A 25,701-nucleotide genomic window follows, 5' to 3' on the forward strand; every position below is an offset into this window, starting at 1 on the left:
AGGATGTTGAACTTTAGGCTAAATTTGCACTGAGATATGAAGTCATGATGGAAATACCAATCAATTCACAACTCATAGTGTAATTGGCATCATTGCTTTCATGTTTGTGCCAATTTTAATATTGGCTGGCATTCATGATTTTGATTTATGCTTGCTCCCCTTTGCCAAACTATTTATTCCTAAACTATATTGGGACTCGACTAGCAATGTTATTTAGACATTTGGAATAAAGGTAGAATTTTTTTCTACAGAGACTTGGTAGATGAGGCTAAAAACTACCTCCTATTGCCTCAAGAACGACCACTAATGCAAGGACCAAGGACAAGACCAAGGAAACCTATCCGATGTGGAGAAGTACTCTTTGCAGGTTTGGATCATAATATACTGTGACTAAACTGAATATTTTCCCATGTGAGCAAATGTCATTTGAATAATTCTTTGGACAATTGCAATATGCTGTCATAAGAAACACATAATAAGTCAGCATATAGCTTTACTCTAAACCCGTGATCCAATACTGGTCTTCTCCAAAACTGTGCTGTATTTTTATATAAATCTAAAAATGTCATGCAGAGGGCCAGCCCGTGGCTCACTTGGGAGAGTGTGGTGCTGATAACACCAAGGCCACGGGTTCGGATCCCTATATAGGGATGGCCAGTTAGCTCACTTGGGAGAGCGTGATGCTGACAACACCAAGTCAAGGGTTATGATCCCCTTAGCGGTCATCTTTTTAAAAAAATAAAAAATAAAAATGTCATGCAGTGGATATTTTGTTGAAATGAGTCACATGCATTAATTTATATAAAAATATGCAAGTCCCCTCATAATTACATAAAGTTGTCAAAAAAAACTTTATTGTACAGTAAACAGTTACACTCTTTCCTAGCTCTATCAACCTAAGTGGGGCTGAAGACAACCTGCTATATTTTTTTGCTCCTGCTATCTGCCCCTAAATCTTTGAGATCTTTCAATTTCAGGTTCTTCAATTCTGTCTATGTAAAGTCAGCTCCCCTATCACCTGAATAACAACTTTCTCATTGGTTAATAAAACATGCTAGTTCTGTCTCTTTCATTTTTTTCAAATCCTGATTCATGGATTCTATTGTCCCATTTTTATATGTGAGGTGTTCTATTCCTTTTCATCAGAGAATTTCATGTAACCTCTGGGGCATATTCCCCTTTCCCATCATCCTAACCACTTGCCTATCTTTTTTTCTCCAATTTAATTTTCTCTTGGCATGTGGGAATGTATTTTCCCCTATATTTTTAGAAGGAATATTTTTTAATTTATGTCTTTAGTTCCTTCTTAAATTTTTTAATCTAATTTTCTTCATATGGAAGATTGCAGCATATCTTTGAAAAGAAAATTGATACCAAATTTTTTCTTTATTTGCTTTTTTCCTTCTCCTTATTCTTGTTTTAGATTTCAGACTTAATTTTAATTCATTATGCACTGAATTCTCATATACTCCCAGTGTCCTAATATCTCACTGTTGTTAATAGATTCATTATTTTTGTTATCATTATTTATTCCTGTTATTTTCATCCTATGTTTATATGCATATGTACATGTTCATGTGAGTTCAGAGGGATGCTTGCATGCCCACACCTACACATATCTGCATCTTTGTTCCTACATACCTGTCTATAGTTACCAAAGGGTAGTGAATAGATTCATTGTCAGATCTAGTTAAGCTCACAGGGAAGCCTATATAATACTTCTTTAGCTTTGACAGTTAAACTAAATAAATTATATTTTAAGGGCCTTTTATATATAAAAATAATGGAGGCTTGATGTCTAACATCAAGGTTCTAGTCGATTCATTTTCTAGAGAGTGCTCTCTTCCTGACTTGCAGATGGCCACCTTCTCACTATGTCCTCACCGTGGCCTTTCCTTGGTGTGTCTACATAAGAAGAGAAAGACAGCAAGAGCGTGCATAAGTGCTCAAGAGTGAGAGCCAGAGAACACGCTCTTTGGTGTCTCTTCTTATAAGAACAATAATCCTACCGGATCAGGGCTCCACTCTTATGACCTCATTTAACCCAATTAACTTTTTTAGAAGCCTGCATCTCCAAATACAGCCATTCTGTGGGTTAGGGCTTAAACATATGAATTTGGGAGGCATACAAATATTGAGTCCATAATACTCAATTATTAAAAATATAATGTCTTCAAAAATGAGTATATGAGATGAAATCCATTTCCTCTAATACTGTAAAAGAAAAACAGGCTTCTGAGTTATTATTCTTTTTTGGTACATTTATATATTGCTTTATACTTTGGAAAGCAGTTTTGCATATATGTTATTTTACTTTTTAAAATAGATTTTAATTTTTAGAGCAGTTTAAGTTTTAAAGCAAAATTGAGCCATAGGTACTGACATTTAACATACATGAACCATGTCTTAGTCTGGGCTATTATAACAAAATACCATAAACTGGGTAGTTTATAAACAACAGAGATTTATTTCTCACAGATCTGGAGGCTGGGAAGTCCAAGATCAAGGTACCAGCATATTAGGTGTCTGGTGAGGGCCTGCTTTCTGGTTCATAGATGGTACCTTCTGGCTGTGCCCTCACACAAAGTGGAAGGAGCAAGGTGGCTCTCTGGGGACTCTTATAAGGGCACTAATCCCATTCATGAGGGCTCCATTCTCATGACCTAATCACCTCCTGTAGGTCCCACCTGTCACATTGGTGATTAGGTTTCAACATAAGAATTTGGCAGGGACATAAACATTCAGACCGTAGCACCCCTTGTCATCACACATGCATATCTTCCCCCATTATCAACATCCCCCACTGGAATGGTACGTTTGTTACAATTGATGAACCTGCACTGACATATTATCATTCAAAGTCCATAGTTTACATTAGGGTTCATTCTTGGTGTTGTACATTCTATGGGTTTGGACAAATTTATAGTAACATGTATCTGCCATTATAGTATCATACAGAGTAGTTTCACTGCCCTAAAAATCCTCTATGCTCCATCTGTTCATCTGCATTCTTCCCTAATACCTGGCAACCACTGATCTTTTTTACTGTTTCCGTAATTTTGCCTTTTCCAGAATGTCATATAGTTGGAATCATACAGTATGTAACCTTTTCAGACTGTAACGTTTTCAGGCTTCTTTCTCTTAGTAATATGCATTTAAGTTTCCTCCATGTCTTTTCATGGCTTTATTGCTCATTTCTTTTTAGTACTGAATAATATTCCATTGTCTGGATATACCACAGTTTATTTATCCATTCACTTACTAAAGGACATCTTGGTTGATTCCAAGTTTGGGCAATTATGAATAAAGTTGCTATAAGCATCTGTGTGCAGGTTTTTATGTGAACATGTTTTCAACTCCTTTGGGGAGATACCAAGGAGTATGATTGCTAGATCATATAGTAAGAGTATGTTTAGTTTTGTAAGAAACCACCAAACTGTCTTCCAAAGTAGCTATACCATTTTGCATTCTCTCCAGCAACAAATGAGAGTTTTGGTTTCTCTACACTCTTGTCAGCATTTGGAGTTGTCAGTGTTGTGGATTTTGGCCATTCTAATAGGTATGTAGTGGTATCATTGTTGTTTTAATTTACATTTCCTGATGACATAAAATGTGGGAGCATTTTTCATATGCCTATATACCATGTCTATGTCTTTTTTGGTGAGGTGTCTGTTCAGGTCTTTTGCCCATTTTTTAATCAGACTGTTTTCTTATTGTTGAGTTTGAACAGTTCTTTTTATATTTTGCATAACAGTTCTTTATCAGATGTATCTTTTGCATATATTTTCTCCAGGTGTGTAGCTTGTCTTTTATTCTCTTGACAATACCTTTCACAGAGCAGAAATTTTAAGTCCATCCTATCAGTTCTTTCTTTCATGTATTGTGCCTTTGATGTATCTAAAAAGTCATTGCCAAATCTAGATTTTCTCCTGTTATCTTCTAGAAGCTTTAGAGTTTTGTATTTTACATTTAGGTCTGTGATCCATTTTGAGTTATTGTTTGTGAAGGGTATAAGGCCTGTGTCCTGATTCACTTTTTTTGCATGTGAAAGTCTAGTTGTTCAAGCACCATTTGTTGAAAAGACTATCTTTCCTCTGTTGTACTGCCTTTGCTCCTTTGTCTAAGATCGTAAGACTGTATTTATGTGGGTCTATTTCTGGGCTCTCTACACTGTTCCATTGGTCTATTTGTCTTTTCTTTTGCCAGTACCACACTGCCTTGATTATTGTAGCTTTATAGTAAGTTTTGAAGTCAGGTAGGTTTAGTCTTCCAACTTTGTTCTTCTCTTTCAATATTGTGTTTGCTATTCTGGGTCTTCTCTTCTCCATATAAACTTTAGAATTGATTTCTTGATATCCACAAAGTAACTTGCTGGGATTTTGATTGAGATTGCATTGAGTCTATAGATCAGGTTGGGAAGAACAGACATCTTAACAATATTAAATCTTCCTATTCATAAACATGGAATATCTTTCCATTTATTTCATTCTTTGGTTTCTTTCATCAGCATTTTCCTTGCAGAGATCTTACACATGTTTTGATAGATTTGAATCTAAGTATTTTATTTGGGGGAAGTGCTAATGTAAGTGGTATTGTGTTTTTAATTTCAAATTCCACTGGTTCGTTGCTAGTATATAGGAACATGACTGACTTTTAAATATTAATCTTGCATCCTTCAACCTTGCTATAATCACTTATTAATTCCAGGAGGATTTATTTGTTGATTCTTTTAGATTTTCTATGTAGATAATTATGACATCTGCATACAAGGACAGTTTTGTTTCTTCCTTCCCAAACTGTATACCTTTTATTCCTTTTCTTTTTATACTGCATTAGCTAGGACTTCCAGTATGATGTTAAAAAGCAGTGGTGAAAGGTGACATCTTTGCCTTCTTCCTGATCTTAGTAAGAAAGCTTTGAGTTTCTTACCATTAAAGTATGACATTAGCTGTAGGGTTTTTATAGATATTTATCAAGTCAAAGAAATTTCTCTATGTTCCTAGTGTACTGAGAGTTTTTATCAGGAATGGGTGTTGGATTTTGTCAAATGCTCTTTTTGCACCTATTGATATGATCATGTGATTTTCCTTTTTTAGCCCAATGATGTAATTGATGACATTAATTAATTTTCAGATGTTGAACCAGCCTCGCATACCTGAGATATATCCTACTTGGTTGTGGTGTATAATTCTTTTTATACATTGTTGGTATTTCACTTTTTAATTTTGATTTGTTATTTTACAAACAAGGAAACTGTGGTTCAGGGAGTTTACAGAATTTCTTCAAGATCACATAGCTGCTAGAGGCAATAGTCAAGCCCCAGTTTTCTAACTAAATTTAGTGTTGTATCCTTTATATGCCACATTACCTCACAATTTTATTTGAATCAGTGTTATTGCCATCCTTTATAAAATGGACATAATACCAACTTCTTTAGAAAATTAATTAATGTTTATAGCAATCCCAGTGCAGTAAGTTAAAGTCATAACTTATATTTTGACCTGCTTCTAGAGACATTTGGTTAGTCCAAGCATTAGGTCACGGTGAGGTTAGCAGTGAGTAATATATTCTGTGCTTTAGGACAGGTATTATCTTGATCATTTCTGTTACTTTCCCAGTTGGTGGCTGGTGCAGTGGAGATGCCATTTCCAGTGTTGAAAGATATGATCCACAGACCAATGAATGGCGAATGGTAGCTTCAATGAGCAAAAGGCGATGTGGAGTTGGGGTCAGTGTTCTAGACGACCTGTTATATGCAGTAGGAGGCCATGATGGATCCTCTTATCTTAATAGTGTTGAAAGGTGAGTAAGGTCAATTTGAAATTTTTTCTCTATTATTCATATAGTTTCATTTGAGGTGTTAATTAGGAAACATATGTGACTCTTCCTGCTTCAGTATTACATCTGTGGCTCTAGTTGGCAGCCTCAACAACTTATTTAGCATGACATACAAGTTTTTTATGATCTCCACCTATTTTTCCAGTCTGCCTCCTGTGGCACACTACCATTCCCTAAACATGCTACTGCAAATTCATCAAATTGCTTGCAGTTCCGTGGAAATGCTGTAATCTTTCATACCTCTTTCCTACAATGTGTACATGCTGTTTTTTCTTTCCTAAAATATCTCTGCCCCTTTAATACTTGTCCTTCAAGACTCAAATATTACTTCTTACAAAAAACCTTCTGTGATACCGTACAGATCAGTTAGTTACTCATTCCTCTCTCTTTCATAAATATTTTGAACATGCTCGTACATATCACATGATGCTATGATTGCTGAAATGTCTTTTCACAGTGTCTGGCACATTGGAAACCTACAGTAACTGATGTTTTAATAGCTTCTTGCTCTCATACAACCTTTTACATCCAGCTGTGTTGCTTTACAGTGATTCTTAGTATTTCCATAACACATCTATGAAACCCCACAGCATATCAGGTTCTAGAGGTATAGATTGTGTAGTGAAAAAAAAAACCAGAGAGATTGGTTCCATAGAGGTAAAAAATGGGCTGGCCAGTTAGTTCAGTTGGTTAGGGTGTAGCCTTGTAACGCCAAGGTCGAGGATTCAGATCTCCATACTGGTCAGCCACCAAAAAAAAAAAGAAATGGAAAAAAAAAAAGTACACTTAAAAATAAATTGATGGGTTAAAGAAATAAGAGTAGAAATGACTAAATATTTCTAGTTTAATAACAGTTAAGCCTATATATATATCAAAATATATAGAATGAAACTAAGGTGGTACTCAGAAGCAAATTTTATATGAATTTTAACTTATATGCATTCATCTAACTTATATGCATTTGAAAATAAGAAAGAAAATAAGTGAATCATGCTTTTAAATCAAGCAGTTATAAAGAGCAACAAAACTCAACAAAAAAAATCAATGAAAAGATTACTGAAATTTTTTTAAAATAAAAATTGATATAGCTACAAAAAGAACAATTTGATAACATTTTGATAGTATTTTTTAATTTAAAAATGAACATACTCTTTGCAACAGTGATTCTACTTATCATCTATTTGCACAAGGAAAAATATGCAAGGGTGATCACTGTCTTTAATAGCAAAATGATAGAAACAGCCTAAGGATACACCTATAGGAATATGATTAAATAATATAAGGTACATACAGCATACTGAAATAGTTCAAAGGAAGAATCTAGAGCTATATTAGCATAAATAGATCTCAAAAATACATTAAGTGAAAAAATGCCTACTGTGTGCTATTATTTATGTAAAGAAAACATGCTTGTATATAAAGAAATATATATATGTGTATATGAACCTATTTAAGAGTATTTTACTGGATAGTCTGGAAGGATATATACCAAATCAAAATGAGAAGAGACGAGAATTTAGGTTGAACTCAAAGAGGACTTTAGCTTTATCAATAACATTCTAATATTTTTTAAAAGAAAATATATTTATATATAACTTATTCAGGTAAAAATGAATTTCAAAAAATAAAAACATAAATTAGATTTTCATATGCTTTACTTATTTATTAATCAGCCCATATTTAGGGGAAAGAATATACTGTACTCATATAAATCATTTGATTTGGAATATGTAAACATAGCCAAGCATTTATTGTATAATACAAACTCTGCTCTTGATGTGGTCGTTGCAGGTATGACCCCAAAACAAATCAGTGGAGCAGTGATGTGGCCCCTACAAGCACCTGCAGGACAAGTGTGGGTGTGGCAGTACTTGGAGGCTTTCTCTATGCTGTTGGTGGCCAGGATGGTGTGTCTTGTCTCAATATTGTTGAAAGGTAATTTTCTTTTTTAAGTCATTTTCAATTTTTGTTATAGGACATATAGTGCTCTTTAAAAGAAACAATTACAGCTGAATTTAGGAACTAGGGGATCCACTATTCAGTGGATTTCCCATAGGCTTTCAGGAAGAACTTTTTAGTTGATGTTAAAATCTAGGAAGATGAAAGATGAAAAAGTTTTTTTATTACTTTTTTAATTGACAAATAAAAATTGTATATATTTATGGTGTATAACATGATGTTTTGAAATGTGCATAAATTGTGGACTAGCTAAATCAAGCTAATTAACACATGCATTACCTCACATTCTTTTTGTGTGTGTGATGAAAACACAAAACCTACTCTCAGCAATTTTCAATATGCAACACATTGTTATTAACTATAGTCACCGTGTTGTAAATAGATCTCTAGAACTTCCTCCTCCTGTATAACTGAAATTTTGCATCCTTTGACCAACATCTCTCTCCTCAATACCAACCCCCTCCCCCAGCCACTGCCCAGTCCCTGGTAACCACCATTCTACGTTCTACTTCTATGGGTTTGACTTTCTAAAATTCCACATATACGTGAAATCATTCAGTATTTATCTTTCTGTGCCTGGCTTATTTCACTTAACATAATGTCCTCTGTGTTGTCACAATAACAGGATTTCCTTCTTTTTCATATACCTGCTAGTCATTTGTATGTTTCTTTTGAGTAATGTCTATTCAGGTCCATTGCCCATTTATTTAATTGAGTTATTTCTTTTCTTTCTATTGAGTTGTTTGAGTTCTTTACATATTTTGGATATTAACCTCTTATGAGATGTATGGGGTTTGCAAATATTTTCTCTCTCTCTGTAGTTTGTCTCTTCCTTTGCTGTACACAAGCTTTTTAGTTTGACGTAATACCATTTGTCTGTTTTTGTTTTTGTTGCCTCTGCTTTGAGATATAACCCAATTTTATAAACTGTCACAATGATTGCACCTAACATTGAAACGTTAAAAATGATTTTGTGTTTGTTTGTTTGTTTGTTTGGAGGCTAGCCAGTGCAGAGATCAAACCCTGGACCTTTGGTGTTATCAGCACCATGTTGTAACCAGCTGAGCTAACTGGCCAGCCCTAAAAACAGATTTGAAATTGCATTCTGTATATACTATCAAGCATAGCACTTTGGAAATCTGTTCTGATTTTTTTACTCAGTCTACCTGCAGTGTGCTTAATGCATGACTCTGCCCAGACTTCCTCCAGAGAGATAGCAACAAATATTGAAAATAGATAAAAATCCATTATACAGATAATAGGAGTCCATGAAGAAAACCAAAGCAAGGGAACAAAACAAATTCGAGGGTACTTCAAAAAGTTTGTGGAAATAAAGAATTAAAAAATGGGGCTGGCCCATGGCTCACTCAGGAGAGTGTGGTGCTGATAACACCAAGGCCACGGGTTTGGATCCCATATAGGGATGGCCGGTTAGCTCACTAGGTGAGCATGGTGCTGACAACACCAAGTCAAGGGTTAAGATCCCCTTACCAGTCATCTTTTAAAAAATAAATAAATAAAAAATAAAGAATTAAAAAATAATACGAATCTTTCCATGAACTTTTGAAGTACCCTCATACTAAGAGCTATAATTCCAAATTACCTTCCTGTAATAAAAAAAAAATTGAAGCTGGGCCAGCCCCGTGGCTCATTCGGGAGAGTGCAGCACTGGTAGCGCCGAGGCCACAGGTTCGGATCCTATATAGGGATGGCCAGTGCGCTCACTGGCTGAGCGTGGTGCAGACAACACCTTGCTGGGGGTTGTGATCCCCCTACCGGTCCAAAAAGAAAAAAAAAAAAAATTGAAGCTGCTTATTGAAAGAATACACTATATCCTATGAATACTGACCCAAAACAATCAACAAAACACACAGACTTATTCTAATGAAATTACTGGACCTCGAGAAAAGAAAAAGATTGTTTAGGCATCTACAAATGGGTACATGTTACTTATAAGGGAAAGAAACTTAGATTATCATCTGACTTTTTAAAAGCAATACTTAATGCCAGAAGAAAATGGGGTAGCATATTTAAGATGTCCAAGGAAAATATAAACCAGGGATTTTATTCCTAAAGAAACCGACTGTGAAGTACAGATTGAACATCCCTAACCAGAAAATCCGAAATCTGAAATGCTCCCAAATCTGAAACTTTTTGAGTGTCATAACGCTCAAGGGAAATGCTCACTGCAGTATTTTGGATTTCAGATTTTCAGATTAGGGATGCTCAATTGGGTCTGTATTCTGTAAATATTCCAAACCCAAAAAAATCTGAAATATGAAACACTTCTGGTCCCAAACATTTCGGGTAGGGGATACTTGACCTGTATAAAGGGTACAGACAAATTGTTATCAATATGTACCAAGATAATAAATTTGGTCCCTATGATCTTCCCAAGGTAACTAAATGGGTTGGGGGAGGAGGCAATTTTCCCAGCAGTAAAACTGAAACATTGGTACTCTTACCTCAGGAGCTTAGAGGAGGTACCCCATCAGCTGTGGCGAAAATCTCCAAGAGGCATAACAAGGCTAGTTTTGGAGGTGCCCAAAAAAGGCTAGAAATTGAAATTAACTGGTGCAGTCAGAGTGAAGGGTCAGTGCTTAGACAGCATTGATTGGGTCAACAAGCAAACAGAAAGAAGTCCCTTTTCCCTTCCCAAGACCTCCAGTGTCTATCTAGTCCCTCCTTCTGGCAGACGCTTAACAGAGCCAGCAGGCAAGGAACAAATACGAGTATATTTGTTTGACAAAAACAAATTGCAAAGTTCTAACTCCAGCATCATAAGTCAAACTATAGAAAATAGCTGGTACAGACATAAATTCTAAGACTTTTTTTTCCCTAATAACTAAGTGAAATATGTTAGATTCTCACTGTGCACTTGACTGTAGCAAGTCTATCCATTATATCTTTAGTGTGATGTCAGACCTTATGAAAAAGGCTTCACATAGTGGAAACATGCATACAGCTTGGTTTCTCTTGCTGCAGGTATGATCCAAAGGAGAATAAGTGGACTCGGGTGGCTTCTATGAGTACCAGAAGACTAGGCGTGGCTGTGGCTGTGTTAGGAGGGTTCTTATATGCTGTAGGTGGCTCTGACGGGACATCTCCACTCAACACAGGTTAGTCCCTCCCAAAGGCAGTCTGGTTCTTCAAAAGCAGCATGTTTTCCTGAGGAGAGCCCCCTACAAAAAGTGTAAAAATCCAGAGTATCTTATAATTTATTAGGAAAATGCTTTATTTTCCCTCTAAGAGAGTGCAACTCTCAGCTCTTCCTTAGCTCCTTCTTCAGCGGTAGTCTTCTAGTGCATTTCAAAAATATTTCTTTCTCCCTCTGCTTTATAATCTGCTAGAAATTAATTTATAATGAATAAAAGAACTACTTTCTGAATATAATTATTTCCCTTCCCCCCACTTCTCCTCAAAAAAACATATACTCTATATTGTAATCTAAGAATAAATAAAAACTTAAATCTAGAAACTGGTTTATTTGTTAGTCCTTTCTATTTAGGGATAGCGGGTATTTTTGCCTAAGGATCTTGTCAGTGTGGCACTTACATCAGATTCATTGTCACATGTCTTGTCTTCTCTTCAATGGCTTAAAGTACACTAGGCTATAGGCAAGGGAGTATAAGAGTAATGATTATGATAATAAATTGCTAATACTGAATGGTTCTTATAGATCATATAGTCCAGTCCCCCCATTTAAAGACAAGGAGAGGAAGGCTGAGGGTCATGTAGCTAACTGGTCATAGAGCCAAAACTAGAGCTCAAGTATGACTCCAACACATGCCCTTTCTACCGTACCATACCTAGAAGAAACCAGTCCCTGATGAGAGTATATGTGGTATTTTCCAAAGGTATACAAATTCTTCTCAGAAGCAAAACTCAGATTGCTTGTTGAAAGTGTGTGTTATCACAAAGTTTCAGTGGCTGTGAAAAAAACTAGAGGTGAGAGGAAATCGTTAAATGGCCACTTCTGGTTTTTCTTTTCCCTGCAGTGGAGCGCTACAATCCTCAGGAAAACAGATGGCACACCATAGCCCCTATGGGGACTCGGAGGAAACACCTAGGATGTGCAGTGTATCAGGACATGATCTATGCTGTAGGAGGTAGAGATGACACTACGGAGCTTAGCAGTGCTGAGAGATACAACCCCAGAACTAACCAGTGGTCTCCAGTGGTAGCCATGACATCCCGTCGTAGTGGGGTAAGTGACCACCTACTGAGAGCTCTGAGTTTTGAAAAACAAGCACCAAGAGAGGGCTGTGAAGAAGGGCACTCTAATCTAAAATATTGAGGAATGAGGAGGTGAACTGCTAGTGCCTACACGTTTTATTTTTCAACAGCTTCATCTGATGCTACTGGAATGCTTTTAGGCAAAACAACCCCTGCTAATTTTATACTAGAAAAAAAATAAATTTATTTTGATTGCTTTATCTCAAGTAATTAAATATATCCAGTCATATCTTTAATTACAGAATTATGATTAATTAATATGACTATGTATGATTTATCTTGTGCCAGTTTCTTCTCTGAAAGACATCTCCTTGTATTATCTAACTTCATGCCTATTAGAGCTAAAAATTCCTACCTAATGTTTTTGTTTTGTTTTTGGCAGCTGGCTGGTATGGGGAACAGAACCCTTGACCTTGGTGTTACAAGGCTGTGCACTAACCAACTGAGCTATCCAGCCAGCCCCTCTACCTGATGTTGCTAGTTAATATTCCAAGTAGTTGGCATACTAATACAAATGTTTAGGCAAAAACACATCTGGCCCCACCACCAGTCTCTACAAGCTGGTTTCCATCTATAATACAGGCCAGATCAAGCTGACCAATGTCATGTTCCAGACCATGGATGGCCTGTAATTACAAGATACTTCCGGGATGGAGTATAGAATTTATCCATACTTTGGCTCAGAGTGAAATGCAAACCATTAACCACTGATCATGTCAGGAGTTCATCAATGTAGAATACATCCATATCAAGGAGAAGCAAGCAGTAGCTAACAACTCCATAATCTGAGGATAAAAAGGAGTAAATTCTGGTTTGCATAAGTCAAGGAACAAGGAAGGCATCCCCAAGTCAAAGCATTCACATTTGTATGTCTTTTTATTACTGGTAACTAACAGCTTCTTAGTCACATTCCTGTTTTCAGTGTTACATTCTATTGATTATATTTTCACTCATTTAGCAAATATTTATTAAGTGCTCACTGTGTGCTTGGAAAGCAGAAATGAGTATGACATTCTTCCTCTCCTTAAGGAGCTCCCAATTTAGTGAAGGAAATTAAAATATTTACATCTAACTATAACAAATACATCCAGTAAGAGTGGATGTGTGTTACAGGAGAATATGGAAGAGTGTGTGTAATGCTTTGGGGAAGTAAGAATGGGTGGGGACAGTGAAAAGACTGCCAGACAGTGACATGTAAGCTAGGTCATGAAGGAAGAGTAAGGTTTTCTAGAAGGACCGAAAACACCAGCCAGGGAAGAACTTGTGCAAAAATATGGAGGGGTGAAAAATGTGCATATGGTATTTTCAGGGACTACCAGTTAATCCAGTATTATTGAAGTATAGGGTGCATTAGGAGGGGGAAGGGGAAAAGGCTAAAAAGGAGGTGAGGCTAAACCAGTGGGCTAAGATGGAAAAATCCATCTTTGGGGGGCCTGAGTAACATAATACTTTAACCTTAACCTTAGGCAGTAAGTAGGCTTAGAAAGTTTTTAACAAAGAAAGTGATAACATGATTAGACTTGTTTTGGGGGGTTTTTCAGTGGCTGGCCAGGATGGGAATCCAAATCCTTGACCTTGGTGTTATCAGCACCATGCTCTAACTAACTGAACTAACTGGCTAGCCCCAAGACTTGTGTTTTTAAAAGAGAATTTTAGTAGCAATTTAGAAAGTGAATTAGAATGAGCAAATACCAGAGAAAGTGAGTGCAATTTGGAGGTTCTAAAATTTAGGAAATATATGTTTTGGACTCTGAATATTCTAATTTTACAGTTCCCATAATTTAATAAATTTTTGTCATTACTTTTTTCCATTGTGTTCAAGTAAACCAGAATGCAAGGCATTAAAGAATGATCTTTTATTAAAGAAATGTATCTAGAAATTAGTCTAGAGTTTCCCAGTAATTCTTCAGTAGCCACTATGTTTGGTCCTGTAGGTTGGCCTGGCAGTGGTCAATGGACAGCTCATGGCAGTAGGAGGTTTTGATGGCACAACGTACTTGAAGACCATTGAAGTTTTTGATCCTGATGCCAATACGTGGAGGTAATCTTTAAGCTGTATTGCAAATCACCTCACTATTGACTTGAAAATCTGGGCTTGAGATAGCCCATGACCATCAAAATTGGAATGGTCAATACATTGAGGTACCGCTTGCCCTACTTTGAAGAGGGCTGATGTCACCCATATTTGATGACTCATTTCGACCTGATTGCTCCAAAGTAGCTGATGTATTACAAAATTATGCTTTTTGGTAATTGTCCAGCTTTATAATTAGAGATGGGAAAACAGGGGGAAAAAATCTCCTTTCTAGCCCCATCATGTTCAGCTGAGAAAACGAAGGCACCAAGAAATAAAATGATTTGCCTAACAAGTTAGTGACAGAGCTAGAATTAGAGCCTAGGTCTTTGGCTCCAAATCTGTCAGTGCAATTTCTTGTGGGAAGCCTTATGCCCAAGAAAAAACAAATTATAGTTAGTTTTTTTAAAATAATACTTTATTTCATTTTAAGACCTTTTTTTTTTTTCTTGAGCTTTAAAAATCTATTTAAAGGGCCGGCCCATGGCTCACTCGGGAGAGTGCGGTGCTGATAACACCAAGGCCATGGGTTCGGATCCTATATAGGGATGGCCGGTTGGCTCACTGGGAGAGTGTGGTGCTGACAACACCAAGCCAAGGGTTAAGATCCCCTTAACGGTCATCTTTAAAAAATTTTTTTTAAATTAAAAAAAAATAAAATCTACTTAAATGTATTATTATTCTATTTTGAAATCTAGTGAATTTTAACATTCACTTTTAGAAAGGAGACTGTATCTTATTTAAGAGAGTTTAACTATGTTAAACTTCATTTATAGGTTTAATTTACTTTGCTTTTAAATCCTTAAATATCTCATAAACCCATCTTACGTGCTTAAGTAGTTCTTATAAATTCACATAAATCAGATGACTCTTGCATTTACTTTAAATATTCAAAAACTTTTACAAACTTAGCAAAATTCTTTTAAATCTTTAAACTTAAAATCATTAAGTCTAAATCTTAGTCACATTTTATATTGGACTCACAAGACTAATCTGACAGATGCTCTAGAATGCCAAATTCTCTTAAACATGAGAACTTTATGATATCAAACATATAGTTAATTCTCAAACTTAATTAAAAATATTAATACTATGAATTTGATGTACTTCACATTTATACTTAATTCTAAGTACTAGTCTTCTAAGAAAACAATTTGGGGTTTCTTTCCCAATAAATTGAGCTTACTTGCCTAAGCAAATTTAGAGTTACCATCTCAGTGGCTGAGGTTGCACATCAACCAGAGATATCAGTCTGGACATGAAGAGCTGAGGAAGAGACGTCCTGGGAGACTTTTCTTATGACCATGAAGGATGTTTCATAGTTCACTTTTCTGAACCAGGCAGTCTCATAGTCCATTCCTGCTGTGTTATAATGAAACATTTCCTAATTTTGAGACTGCAACTACCCACCCAGGGTTTTTCATCACCCTATTAGATTCAACTAATGAATTTACTGACTTCTTTTTATAGTCTTCATCTCTGATAAAGCCACAACTCTTACAGATATTTAAATGACGTTCTTTGGGTTCTGCATATCTTTCACAGCTCTGTATGGCTTAATGATCACAAAACTAATGTCAGGCTAATGACAGAGTAGTACTTTTTACTCCTACATCACATTTTCACAACACCGTTTCCTAAATAAAGATGTTTTGAGTGTTCCAGGCCATGGGGATACAAAGTGAACAAAACAAAATTCCTTGCCCTCCTGGAGCTGGCACTGTAGAGAGGGAGACAAACAGCACCATACCAGGGGTGGAAGTGCTGTGACGAATGGCAGAACAGGGGAGGAGGGGAGGGCAGGGAGGAGAGTCTGTTTTAAAGGTGGCCAGGGAAGGCCTCACTGAAAAAGTAACATTTTAGCAAAATCTAATAGAGTTAAAGGATAGATAATGGCAGGTTTTCACAAATTGGAGCCTCCCGGTTGTGGTATATTTTCTTCTGTACACTGCTTTCTATTGGTAGTGGGTATTTTGAGTGAGCATAATTTGGTAAGACGGCAAACTTACTTCTACCTAATCACTATAATCTTATGTAAGGCCTTGCTTCTCAGTAAGCATTACTAAATAGAATTAGTAACATATGATGAAGTAATAGTCATGAAATTCTTGAGGATCATCTGTTGAGATTAATATCTTAATTTTAGCAATTACATATCCCCAACTTAAAACCAATTTTACCTCACAGCTGATTAAGGACCAAGTATTCTTTGCCATAGATGTCCTTAATTTTGACTATGATCTTATTCAGATGTCACAAACGAGATGCTGACTTTATTTACTCACATCTAGTTTTGTTCCATAAAGGATTTGAGGAGGCTTACGAGAGTACATTCAAAACAAAGGGATAAAAATAATTGAGGAAGTTTAGGCAAAGGGAAAATGTGGATGGGAAAATAATATAGCCAGAGGCAAAATTAGACACAAAAATGTAGAACAGATGGTTCTGTGAAATTGTTAGAAAGCAGTCTGGTTGTAAAGTTGTAATGTTCTGATGTAAAAAGTTAATATGATGCTCTCATTCTTCAAACAGCGTCCGGTAAGTGAGTGCGTTTCAGTCAGTGTCTGAAATAATTCTACTACTTATCAGTGCTCAATTCCAGCAAGAGATGTATGAAGCTGAAAATATTATTTATAATGTAAAGCATACAAACTTGTGTTTGATTAACATCTTAGTTAAGGAAGAAACAGTGCTTTTTCCAGTTAGAAAATCTGATTTTGTTTCTTTCTTTGCAGGTTATATGGCGGGATGAATTACCGTCGGCTAGGGGGTGGCGTAGGAGTTATTAAGATGACACATTGTGAATCCCATATATGGTGAACATATAGAAAAGTCTTGTATTTGCTCCTCTGTATTCTGGAGAGCTACAACTTTGGAGCTTTGTACAGCTTGAGAAAACATTAGAACAAATTTTATTCTTTGCCGGTGCCTCAACATAAGGAAATACAAACCCAATGAAAGTACTTCACCTGCAAGATGCCACCTTTGCACAATAATTTTCAACTCTGTGCAGAAGAATATTTATTTTTGGTTTTAATTTATCATGGGTTTTTTTCTGTATTTTTGTTTGGTTTTTTGTTTGGTTTGGGGAGGGGGGCTTCTTCATGAAAAAAAAAGAAGAAAAAAAAAAAGGACAGCAATTCCAAGCAGCAAAATTTACTTTCTTTTTAAGGTATTGGTTTAAATTTGAAAATACTGATAAGGGCAGAAGGGCTATTTCTAGATACTCCATCCACATAACTCCACTGCTCACAAGGATTACCAGTAGTGATAAAGATAGGTATGCAAAATGTATTATCTAGCCATCCATCATCAGTCTTGCACTAAGAACCAGAAGACTTGAAAATCTAATAAACAGACAAAAGGAAACATCTCATTTTAAACAGTACAATTCAGACGGAATATTAAAAAAAAAAAAAAAAAAACAGGATTCAGATGCTAGTTTTCATCCATGGAAGTTCATGTCTTGTTTCCTTCTATATGAATCTGTTTTCCACTATATTTAAAGTGTCTTTTTTTTTCCTCATAATATTCTCATAGAGTTGCTGCTAGATCTAGAACTCTGCTCAGTGCCTCTTATATAAACAGTACATGAGTCTCATATGCTGTCTTGAGACTCCCCCAAGAGAATCATGTGTAGCTCTGCAAGAGTTTTTGCTCAAAAATCTTACTGACTGAGCAACTTTCCTTTTGCGGTCTTGCTACCAAGGATCAGCAGAGAAAAAATGTCTTTTCCCCAGCAGCAAATTCTGTTATGCAGTTTACACCTGATGCTCAGGCCTGGTGAAGCTGAGGCTTACCTTCGATAACAGCTTCCAAGGGAGTGAATTCTTCAGCTCATGTAATTGTACATGCTAATGAATATAAAACCAACTGAGACATATTATTAATATCTTGGTTCTTTTATACAAGCTATATATCATTATCTTCATTCTATAAGGCCACTGTTACTACTTCTCTCAAATTGCACTTTCGGGTGAAAACTTAAGATTTTTAAAGAAAATGATAATTCCAATGGTTAACGTTTTTTTTTCCTCACTGTATTCATAGACCAATTTTTTTCAATGTATTTTGCAGGAAAATCTTTGACTAAGACTTCAACTACAACCAAAAGGAATAAGCTCCTTCTCCCTCTCCCCTACTACAAAAATGTTTGGCAACTTTTGTGTTTACATTTAAAGATCATTTGCACCTTTTTCAAGGAAGAAAATAAGTATTTGGTAAACAGTTGTTTACATGGATCATTTATGCTTTTTTCTAGCATGTATAACTTTTTAAAATAAAGGTATTTACCATAAAAATTTTTTTGGTTAATGCTTTTTAATGCTTCTAACTTTGCTATTTAATTTGGATTTTCTGTTTCTATATCATTTATATTACCTTTATGTAAAGTTATAAGTGCTTTCAACCTAAAGGAATAAATGGATTGCCAGCTAGAATTAGGAATTTTTATTATATAATTTATATATTATACTACCTAACCTATAAACTTATTTGCTGGTGTAGGACTTAGAATCATACAATTTTGAACTAGAGGACTCTTAACAACCATCTAGTCCAAACCCATTTATCACACTGATCTAAGTCCGAAAACCAAGGAAGTCTGCCTTAGATTAAAGTCAGTTAATGACAGAACCTACATTAGAAATCAGCTTCCCAGACTCCCACTCCATTTCTCTTCCTATGCCACACTGCCACTACTGGCTTACCTGAAACATGGCCTGAAACTAAATATAGTTACAAACCTTATGTTGTATTCTGTATAAAAACTTTTATGAGATCCTTACGGCAGTGCCTCATTAATAGCCAGTCTTTAAGGCAAAATCACATATTTACCAAGCCTCTGCTATTGCATATATTTGAGAAAAAGGAATAACACGAAAAAAATTCTAGGGATTATACTCACCATTAGTCAGAAGTCCCCAGTGATGAGCAATTCATGTGGCAGTGATTCAAGAGTAGAGACCCAGGCAGAAACTATAGCACTGGCCAAAGTTTTCACTGGAGCCTGTTAGGGGTTTTCTCTCCTTCCATTGAAGGCACTCCAGTTTTATTACTGAGTGAAATGTAAAGTAGAATATTTATCTTATGTGATTCCAAATCCTTTGTGCTCTGTGCTGCTCTCCACGTTCCTAATTCTGTTATGATTGTTTTCTAGTTTTGTTCTGTTATGTTTTACCTCCAAATGTCCACACTACAGATAATACTTCTTAGCCACTGTGAAAAAGAAGAGGTCCCTCCTGAACAAGATGTGAGAGTAGGGAAAGCCTTTCAAACTTTACGTTAATGTAGGAAACATGGGAAAAGAAAAAAAAAATAGAAGGAAAGAAATACAGGAGAGGAGAGAGAAAAGCAGGTGGCAAAATTGGCCCAGCAAACCTGAGCCTGGTTGTGTAAGTAGTATGTGACAACTGGCTCTGCAAATCCTTTGAAGTCTCTGTTCTGGGAATGATTGAAAAGAATGGTCCCTAGAAATGAGAAAAGTCTTCAACTAAGTTGTCTTATGGTCCCTTAATAGTGATCATTCAGTTATTTAGCCTTTTAAGGTTAGGACTTAGATTCTTTTAAATGTGAAAAAGAGGTGGTATTCATTGCATTAACATTAAATATTTGGGGTTATTCCAATAACAGTAACCCATCAATACCCCTATTCTAGAAAGAATGTTTATTTAAGAATGTTTAAGTCTGAATTCCTAGGAAAAGAGGACAGACATCTTAAGTGTAAACTTGTATCAATGAACATTTGGACTTCTACTAAACAGAAACAGTCCCTGCCTTCAAAAAGCTTAGTTTCAAATTTGAGTTTAATCCACTAGATCAGTGGTTCACAAAGTATGGTCTGCAGACTGCTGAAGTCCCCAAGATTTTTTCAAAGTATCCATGAGTCAAAGCTATTTTCTTAGTAATACTAAGTTTTTTGCCTTTTTTACTGTGGTAACATCTGCACTGATGGTGCAAAACCAATGGTGGGTAAAACTGCTGCTGCACAAATCAAGGCAGTGGCACTGAACCATATGACTTTAAAAACCAGAAACTCGCAATTTTTAAAAAAATTAGTTTAAGAATTCCTGTTTTGTTTTTGTTTTTGTTTGGCAGCCAGCTGGTAAAGGGATCCAGACCCTTGACGTTGGTGTTATAACACTGCACTCTAACCAACTGAGCTAACTGGCCAGCCCTAGAATGTCCTTGATGAAGCAAAATTAATTTTACTAAATCTCAACCTTGGATGTCTTTTTTAAATATTTTATACAACATGGGAAGTATGCATAAAACACTGCTGCAAACCAGAATACAGTGGTTGTCACAAGAAAAATTGTGTGACTGTTCTGAGTTAGAAGCAGAACTACTTTTTGGGCCAGCCCGTGGCTCACTTGGGAGAGTGTGGTGCTGATAACACCAAGGCCATAGGTTTGGATCCCATATAGGGATGGCTGGTTGGCTAACTTGAGAGAGCGTGGTGCTGATAACACTAAGGCCACGGGTTTGGATCCCATATAGGGATGGCTGGTTGGCTCACTTGAGAGAGCGTGGTGCTGACAACACCAAGTCAAGGGTTAAGATCCCCTTTACAGGTCATCTTAAAAAAAAAAAAAAAGCTGAACTACTTTTCGAAAGAATGACACACAAACTATGGTTATTCAGACTTGGGTGTTTGGCAGACATTTCTCTAAAATAAAGTAAGGCTGTCACTTTAAGGGAAACAACTGACAGTATTTATGGTCAATGATAAAATTCAAACTTTTAGGGCTGGCCAGTTAACTCAGTTGTTTAGAGCATGGTGTTGGTAACAAACACCAAGATCCAGGGTTCAATCCCTGTTACCAACCAGCCACAAAAAAAAAAAAAAAATTTTCAAGCTTTCAGGAGAAAATTAGAATTTTGGGGAAGCTGTATCAACCACTATGAGCTTGACAGCTACTTAAAGACTTTTATGATTGTGATGAGACTGGTGATGACTGTAGGGGTTTTGCTAAGTGGACAAGAGTGGGAAGGACAGTCCAGGCAGAGAGCAGCATGTGCAAGATGTACAGAGTATTCTGTGCCAAATTTGTACAGAATAAAGGCAATGAGAAAGCACAGGGTGTTCAGAGAAATCAAAGCAGTCTGCTTATAGGAGAACAAATGCAAAAAGGCCAGTGTCCAGAAATAAGACAGGAGACACAGTGCTCTTTAGCTCACTGCTAATGGGATTTCACTGCTTCTAGTCTTCTCCAGTAGACAACGCTAGAAATATGTGAGCAAAAGAAAAATAAATCATAAATCATCTCAATAGATGCAGAAAAAATATTTGACAAAATCCAACATCCATTCATAAAAAATTTTAAAAACCCTCAACAAGCTAGGGATAGAAGAGAACTCATTAACCTGACAAAGAGCATCTCTGAAAAAATGTATAGCTAACATCATATTTAATGATGAAAGAAAGACTTGATGCTTTCCCAGTAAGATCAGGCACAAGATAAAAATGTACATTCTCACCACTTCTATTCACCATTGTACTGGAGATTCTAGACAAGGCAATTAGGCAAGAAAAACAAAAGATTGAAAACTAAGTAAACTGTCTTTATTCACAGATGATATCAATCTTGTACATAGAAAATCCTAAAGAATTCAGTGAGAAAACTACTAGAATAAACAAGTTCTGCAAGGCCACAGGATACAAGAGTAATATGCAAAATCAGTTGTATTTCCGTACGTTAGCAACAATCTGAAAATGAAATTAAGAAAATTCCATTCTCAATAACATCAAAAAGAATAAAATGCTTAGGAATAAATTTAACAAAAAAGTGCAGTACACTAAAAACTGTAAAATGTTGAAAGAAATTAAAGAATATTTAAGTGGAAAGATATCTCATGTTCATAATTTGAGTTAATATCATTGTGACAGCAACACTCCCCAAACTGACCTAGATTCAACACAATTGCTATCAAAATGCCAGCTAGGTTTTCTGCAAAGATTGACAAGTTGATCCTAAAATTCTTATGAAAATACAAAAGACACAGAATAGCCAAAACAATCTTGAAAAAAAAAAAAAGACAAAGTTGGAGGACTCACACTTCCTGATTTCAAAATTCACTATACAAAGGTATGGTAATCAAGACACTGTGGCCTTGATTTCCAACACTGGCTAAAAAAAATAAAGACAATGTGGTATGGCATAAGGACTGTCATATATCAATGAAACAGAATTCAAAGTCCTGAAACAAACCCAAACATCTATGGCCAATTGATTTCCAAAAAAATGACAAGACAATTTAATGGGAAAACAACAGTCTTTTCAACAAATGGTGCTGGAACAACTCGAATATCCACATGGAAAAGGATGAATTTGGATCTCTACCTTACACCATACACAAAAATTAACTCAAAATGAATCACAGAGCTAAAATTATAAAATTCTTAGAAGAAAACAGAGGAGTAAATCTTCAAGACTCTAGGTTAAGCAATGATTTCTTACATTCAAACCAAAAGTACAAGCAATAAAAAAATGATAAATTGAATCTCATCAAAATTAAAAACTTTACAATTCAAAAATAAACAAGTTCATTCTGAAATTTCCAATTAAAATTTAATATTATAAATTTCCACTTCATTTTATAATTATATATCTTTTACACTGAAAATCGTGGCTCCTAACTGTGACATAATCACACGTATCTTTTATTTTATTATAAATAGTGAAAAAATAACTACCAGTATTATTAATAAGATAACTGAATGTGATTTAAGCTTTCTTTGCTGCTCTTTTCCTAGGGTAGAGCCCACTACAATGTACAATCAAAATGACTATAGATACTAAAAATGACTTAAGATACTAAAAATAATTACTTGTGTGGTTATGCCATGAACTTAATATAGTTAGCTTCATTTGTTTTCAATTTTTAAGGACTGCTTTATTTTTTTCCTTTTTTATCAATTTTGTTTCATAACTATATAAAAAACTTACATGGTTCAAAACTATAAACAAGGAACATTCAGGTAAATCTTAACTTCCATTCCTATCCCGTCTACCCAGTTCCTTCCTTCCTCCATAAGCAAACACATTTATTCACTTCTTACTTATCCTTCCATTGTTTTTTGAAAGCATAAGGAAATACACACACACACTCACATTTCCCTCATTCCTTACATTAAAAAAAAGCATTCTGTACACTCTGTCCACATCTTGCTCTTTCACATAACAATATATCCAAGATCACTCCTTGGGAGTACACAGATATCTTCCTCAATCTTTCTTATAGTTAGGTAGTAGTAATTTACTTTACAGCTATACCATAGTTTATTTAACCAGGCCCCTCTGATGAGCACTTGAATTGTTTTCAGTCTTGCTATTACAAATACTGTTGTAATGAATAACCTCACACATGCTTCATTTTGTACATTTTGCCCGTGAATATTTGCGGTATAGTCCTAGAAGTGGAATTGCTGATCAAAGGGTAAATGCACATATAATCTTGCTAGATATTGCTAAATTTATAGGGCTTCTATTATTTGACATAACTGTTTCCCCTCTTCCACTCTTGTCCCATATAACTTAATCTCCCTCATATCTTATAAAATCTTGTAAAATACAAATTGAGTCATATTACTCTCCTTAAAATCCTGCAGTGGCTTCCCACTGCATTTAGAATAAAATCCAGTTGCTTCACTGTACCTATAAAAACTTAGATTACGTGGATCCTGCCTCTGTATCATGTCGGAATTAGGTTTGGCTATGAGCAACAGAGACCCAAAATAACAATAGCTTAAACAAGACAGAAGTTTACTTCTCTGACAAACAAGCCTGGAGGAAGACCATCCAAGGCTGGCACTGGGTTTCAGCTTCAAGAAGTCCTTGGAGCACATGGTCTTCCCACACTATGCTCTGCCATCCCTAGGATCTGAGAGTAGCTAGAGTACCAGTCATTATATTAATGTTCCAGACAGCAAAGCTGGAAGAAGGGATGAATAAGAAAAAGCAAGGAGAACATGCCAGCTGTTTTTAAAGGAAGATTCCTTTAAAATGACACTTCTACTTATATCCCATGGGTCAGAACTTATTCATATGACTATACCTACCTATAAGGAAGGCTGGAAAATGTCATCTTTATTCTAGGGACCCCAGGGCCCCAGCCAAAAATTGGGAGATATAACACCATGGAAGAAGTCTCTGCTGCACAGCCTCTTCAGTTTCATCTCTTACTATCCCATATACCTTTACTCACCATGCTCCAGCCACACTAACTTCCTTTGTTTCTCAAATAAGCCAAGCTCTTACCTTTTATCTCAAGGCCTTTGCTCTTGCTGTTTCATCTGCTTAGCACACCCTTCCTCAGATAATCACATGGCTTGTTCCCTCATCATTCAGGACTCAGCTCAAGTTATTTCCTCAGAAAGACCTTCTTTGAATACTATATGTAAAGTTCACCCCTAGTAACCCTTTTTCATATTGCACTGCCTTATTTTCTTCACAGCATTTCTCTCCATCTGAAATTATCTATCTTTTGCCTTCCTTCACTAGAATATAACTTACACAGGACAGAGACCTTTTTCATCTTCTTCACTGCTATAGCCCTATTACCCAACACAATTCTACACACATAGTAGAAGCTTAACTTTAGTTGAATAAATGAATGTCTGACTCCAAAACCCATACTTTCCCACTACCTCTGCTGCTCTTAGTATATCTGAAATAATACCCCATCCCAGAAGTTAATCTTTGTTTTTATTTATTTATTTTTTTTAAAAAAAGATGACTGGTAAGGGGATCTTAACCCTTGGCTTGGTGTTGTCAGCACCACGCTCTCTGAAGTGAGCTAACTGGCCATCCCTACATAGAGATCCAAACCCGTGGCCTTGGTATTATCAGCACCACACTCTCCCAAGTGCGCCACAGGCTGGCCCTATTCTTTGTTTTTAGAATGATGGTCTATTAAAGTTACTTTCTTTCAAACAAGACTTTAAAAAGCATTGTTTCTAAAGAAAACAAAATCTTATGTTCAGTAAGTAAAAATAAGAGATTTAGATATAACATGATGAGCAAGTCTCTTAAGTTGATCAATCTCACAATTTCACCTGTAAAATGGAAGAGTTGGTTAAAATTCATTTAATTTACAGATATTTACCAAGCACTGTACTAAACTAGGAGCATGAAGTTTAAGCAAAATAATTTCTGCCCTTAAAAGGAGCTCATGGGCCGCCCAGTTAACTCAGTTGGTTAGAGTATGGTGTTACAATACCAAGATCAAGGGTTTGGATCCCAATGCCAGCCAGATGCAAAAAAAAAAAAAAAAAAAAAAAAAGGAGGGAGAGGTCACAGGTGCCTTTCAACTCTACAATTTGTACGATTCTATATAATTGTGGTTTATACCCTTTGTTCTAGAGAAAAAGCCTACCACTTCCCACTACTGAGACATTAATTAAAAAATGTCATCAAGGGCCGAGCCCGTGGCGCACTCGGGAGAGTGCGGTGCTGGGAGCGCAGCGATGCTCCCGCCACGGGTTCAGATCCTATATAGGACTGGCCAGTGCACTCACTGGCTGAGTGCCGGCCACAAAAAAGACAAAAAAAAAAAAAAAAAGTCATCAAAACATTGATAAACACACTGCTTCA

General features: G+C 36.0%; 1 protein-coding gene across 1 annotated transcript in view; it reads left to right on the forward strand.

Moving 5' to 3' along the window:
* The window catches only part of KLHL20 (kelch like family member 20), a 55,586-nt gene extending 37,200 nt beyond the window's left edge, over nt 1-18,386 (forward strand). Inside the window, exons 6-12 of the mRNA XM_063104733.1 lie at nt 252-367; nt 5,619-5,802; nt 7,630-7,773; nt 10,783-10,916; nt 11,796-12,004; nt 13,968-14,074; nt 16,843-18,386. Coding sequence (XP_062960803.1) covers nt 252-367; nt 5,619-5,802; nt 7,630-7,773; nt 10,783-10,916; nt 11,796-12,004; nt 13,968-14,074; nt 16,843-16,927 — 979 coding nt within the window. The 3' untranslated portion in view covers nt 16,928-18,386. The remainder of the gene's footprint in view (nt 1-251; nt 368-5,618; nt 5,803-7,629; nt 7,774-10,782; nt 10,917-11,795; nt 12,005-13,967; nt 14,075-16,842) is intronic.
* Nucleotides 18,387-25,701: the final 7,315 nt, after the last annotated feature.

The sequence above is a fragment of the Cynocephalus volans genome, chromosome 8, assembly GCF_027409185.1.
Source record: "Cynocephalus volans isolate mCynVol1 chromosome 8, mCynVol1.pri, whole genome shotgun sequence".
Classification (NCBI taxonomy): Eukaryota; Metazoa; Chordata; class Mammalia; order Dermoptera; family Cynocephalidae; genus Cynocephalus; species Cynocephalus volans.